This window comes from Salvelinus sp. IW2-2015, linkage group LG4q.1:29 (genome assembly GCF_002910315.2).
Source record: "Salvelinus sp. IW2-2015 linkage group LG4q.1:29, ASM291031v2, whole genome shotgun sequence".
In the NCBI taxonomy this organism is placed as follows: domain Eukaryota; kingdom Metazoa; phylum Chordata; class Actinopteri; order Salmoniformes; family Salmonidae; genus Salvelinus; species Salvelinus sp. IW2-2015.
This window is the reverse complement of record NC_036842.1, coordinates 63,909,803-63,913,906: the sequence shown is the minus strand read 5'-3', so window position 1 is coordinate 63,913,906 and position 4,104 is coordinate 63,909,803. Positions and strand designations below refer to the sequence as shown.

General features: G+C 40.2%; 1 protein-coding gene across 2 annotated transcripts; it reads left to right on the top strand.

Annotated features, from left to right (window-relative positions):
• The first annotated feature begins 1,170 nt into the window (after nt 1-1,170).
• LOC111962345 (ADP-ribosylation factor-like protein 2-binding protein) lies at nt 1,171-3,523 on the top strand. 2 transcript variants are annotated; one of them, XM_023985369.2, is made up of 7 exons: nt 1,171-1,406; nt 1,639-1,727; nt 1,809-1,870; nt 1,947-2,053; nt 2,176-2,261; nt 2,397-2,493; nt 2,998-3,523. In XM_023985369.2, the coding sequence occupies exons 2-7, from the start codon at nt 1,711-1,713 to the stop codon at nt 3,100-3,102; spliced, it is 474 nt and encodes a 157-aa protein (XP_023841137.1). In that variant the 5' UTR covers nt 1,171-1,406; nt 1,639-1,710; the 3' UTR covers nt 3,103-3,523. The 2 variants fall into 2 exon arrangements, with proteins under 2 accessions (XP_023841137.1, XP_023841136.1); XM_023985368.2 differs by having other exon boundaries at nt 1,289-1,406; nt 1,639-1,708.
• The last annotated feature ends 581 nt before the right edge of the window (nt 3,524-4,104 follow it).

Genomic DNA, 4,104 nt, shown 5'->3' with positions numbered 1-4,104 from the left:
CCGACCAATAGGACTGTGAGGCTGTGCCAGGGTTCCTGATCGGACCCTGGGCCTAATGTGAGGAGGGAGTGATGGGACCTGACAGAGCTCCAGGAGAGATACAGTGTGGGGGATAGTGTAGGGAGAATAGGACAAGGAGTGGTAACCTTTTCTTCTGCTGCACTCCATGGAGCGTTCTCTCTGTGAGGAGATGGGGCCCCACATCCCGTCTGGGAGCAAAAAAAGTGCTTGAAGACTGAGGGGGCAGTGGGAGGAAGACAATTAGAGACATTACCAGGCAGCAGCATTTCCAGAATCACCCCATCAATCTTAATGTCATAAACTCAGTGTCTGCACATGGATCTGCCTAATGTTCCCTCCCTTAGCCTCTGGTCAATGTGTCCTGTGTATCTCTGCTCAGAGGTTTTACATGTATCTGTGATTCTCTTGTTTTATTCTGACTAAACGTAAAGGCACAACAACGAAAAGACAGCCTTGGTTGGCTCAGTTGGCTGTGACAATGATGTTAAGGCCCTGCTCGATCATACAATACTAACTGAGCACAGATTTGTGTCCCTCTCTCTACTTGAAGCATTTCTGGGTTGATTGAGTAACCATGCTGTTATAAATGAGATTGAACATTTTATGAAATAACTGTTATTCAAAATACTATTATATTTATCTACAATTCAAACAAAATGTAATGAAATTGGGGTTATTGAAATCACAGCTAATCACATTTTATTTACGGGGTTATATGAAGTGGTTGTGGAAAATCAGAAGGTACTACATCTCGATCAATACTAATGACTGCATTTGGCCACAGTGTGTATATATGGAGGACCAGTTGTCTCCAGTTCATTCCTGACAATGAGTTAGTCATGGAAGAAATTACGAGTTAAAAGTTCAATTGTATCTGTCTTTAATGGAGTAGCCCCAGGGGTCACAAAGATGTGATTTACTGAATAATCATTGTTTTCTGGGTTATGATAATTGTAATAAATGTATTGTGTTGCTTGTCAATGATGCCAATTTTATTGACAAGATTTAGCAGGCTAGCTACATCACTATTAAACGCATCATCAGCCAGAATGTATGATGTGTATGCCATGCCGCATTATCATGGGACGGAAAGAGAAATAAATGTAGTCCATGATTGCAATAAAGGACCTATTAACGCACTTAAACATTGAACGTTAATTTCAGTTCACACGATGTTGAGAGCCTGACCGTACCGTACTCAACTGTACTTCCGGAACTAATTAGCTGGGATCCGTTTCCTCAAGGGACTTAATTTTCTGAAGGGAGCGTTTATTTCGTTGCCTTGGTAATTTGGTGCCTTGGAAGCGATTACCGAAAATCAGACAAACCGATACGTTAGCTTGATAGCTAGCTAAGTAGATTTAGAATGGACGTGAAAGAGCGAAGTAAGTAACTTGACAAATTGTAAATCATAAAAATAAAGTCGGATGGCAATGATTGCTATCTATTGCTGAGCTTGTTAGCCTTTAGTGTGGTAACTTGTTTGCATGCTAATTTAATGTTAGCTTCCATTAGGCTAGCTAACTAATGTGTTGACATGTTATCTCATTGAGATCCTTTGTAATTTCTAATTCTTTGCCATATCTAATGTTATTGTGCAATGCCTTATTTTTTTAGATCTGCTGGGTGATGGAGAGAACATCGTTGAAATGATGGACTTAGAGGAAGAGAATTTTGCTGTTTCAAAGTATGTGTCTGAGGAAGAAGTGAGTGAGGTAACTAGGTTAGAAGATAATGATGGTTTATATTTTTTGGTTGCTGACTACGGTATGTTTTAACCTCCCTAGCTCATCAGATGCTGATGCTGCCTTTGATGCTGTCATTGGGAGTATTGAAGACATCATCATGGGTAAATTGCAGTCTTAGACATGTTTCAGTGTGTAAAGGTTAAATGAATTGCTAATGTTACTAAATTTCCACCTTAGAGGACGACTTCCAGCACCTGCAACAGAGCTTCATGGAGAAACACTATCTGGAGTTTGATGACTCAGAGGAGAACAAACTCACCTACATACCCATCTTCAACGAATATGTAAAGCAGTGTTTATGTTAATCTGCCTCCCTTATTTGAACTAACTCATGTACTGTAAGAGCGTTTTTTTYTCTTTTCTGAAAGTATGTATCGATCATACATATTGTTTACTTCAACCTCAGATTGAGAAACTTGAGAAACGCCTCGAGCAGCAGCTGATGGAGAGGATTCCCTGTTTCAACATGAGCACATTTAACCATTTACTCAAGTAAGTACATTTCCCTTCAGGAGTAACTTTACATGCTGCCACTAGGTGGCACATTGCCCCTTGTAAACCAAGTACACCTCACTGCAGAGTGCAACATGTATTGGTTCTCGTTTCACAAAAAAATGTTTGTTTCAGGCAGCACAAAGATGAGGTGTCAGGAGACATCTTCGACATGTTGCTTACTTTTACAGATTTTATGGCCTTCAAGGAAATGTTAATTGACTACAGAGCAGTGAGTAACAACCCAGAATGTTTCCGATTTGATTTTTTTATTTTAGGATCTGCACTAATCATTTGTTAGAGAGGATTGTCTCCTCTATGTTGTTGTGTGTCAGAAACATAGAGATAGGTGGAGGACTCTAGTGCCCAAAAGCCAGTTTAGTATGGGCAGTGCCATTGAGTACTTGAAACATTTTGAAGTAATCAACTGTGTGGGACTTCCTAAGGTTTAAGGAAGGATCTCATAATTCCATCCAGGTCACCAGGAAGGATCAGCCAATAAATGATACTTGTGAGGAAACATTCCATAACTGCAGGTGGCAGTAAATCRCCAACCTTGGCTTTATACCTGTTGGTGCCAGTGTGCACCCTTTCAGTTTCTTTGCCAACTCATAGAAGTAGTAGAAAAATAAAATTGACTACCTCAAAATGGAGATGGCATCAATGGTGCTGCCTGTGCTCTCATAGACGCCATGATGTGATGTCTATGCTCAGCACCTATACCTTCTGTCTTCAGGAGAGGGAGGGCCGAGGGCTGGACCTCAGTGATGGCCTAGTCGTTAGGTCTCTCAGCTCTGCAACCTCTAAACCCATCACCTCCAGAACAACAGAACTGAAATAACTAATTAAGAATCATCCCCAAACCTACAAACATACACATTCATTTCAAATAATGTAGTGCTGCTGGTGACAGAACATAAGTGTTCATGTCTTGCCCATGCTCACCTTTTTGTATTTGAACTGTTGCAGGTTTGCAATGGGAATGGTATCAGTATATTTTACATCTAGCCATTCTCTGGTGAAGATGGACACTTTTGTCCTCATGGCACAAGGTTTTTTTATTGAATTTGTGAACTTAATTACTTTCAGTTTTGTGTCTGATTTTTATATCCGTACACATATGTCTGAAGTTTCTAAAACAAACAGTATTTTTATTACGTCATGCACTCAGTGAATGTCACCGGTTTGTGCATATTTGCTTATGTCCCATTGTCTGTAAATAAGGGTTTCAAATAAAGACATTCAGTCATTCTGTAAAATCACATTCTACTTTATTTTAAAAAAGTGTACTGGTGTGGATAAACCACAGCGCACACAACACATGATTCTCTTGGTCTTCAGAATGAAAAACATTTCTGAATGCGTGTTCCACACAGACCATTGGGATGCATGTGTATCTACAAGTATTACAATATAAATAGTGTATCATTCATGACACTTTCCTAGAGTATATGATCATAGTGGTTATGTATGGGAGCATGTACAGTATGTGAGTCATGAGTGAGTACTGATAGATGTGCAGTGCTGGGGTTGCCATAGCAACATACTCAGAAATGGGCTGCAAAATGCTTCTGGTGTTCCTTCCAGTCATAATCTTGACATCTCAAAAATCTATTGATGTCTAGCTTTTTAAAAACAGTTATTTGATGAGCAGGCTCGGTATCTCCTCTTGTCACGGTCTTGTCACRGTTCACACTGTACAAGTCTCTGTGTATGGAGAGGGTTTCTCAGGATAAGTAGTAGAGTAGTCCTATGCAGCACCAGCGTTGCAGACTGCATTACCTCCATTCGACTTACAGGCCATGTTGTAAAAGAAGGCGCTGGCTCCGTATATGTCGGTACA

What these genes read in the sequence shown, in the direction of transcription:
- LOC111962345 (XM_023985368.2), top strand. An exon ending in GAGAATTTTGCTGTTTCAAA is followed by an intron (nt 1,709 to 1,808) that starts GTATGTGTCTGA and finishes TAACCTCCCTAG; the next exon opens with CTCATCAGATGCTGATGCTG. An exon ending in TACCCATCTTCAACGAATAT is followed by an intron (nt 2,054 to 2,175) that starts GTAAAGCAGTGT and finishes CTTCAACCTCAG; the next exon opens with ATTGAGAAACTTGAGAAACG.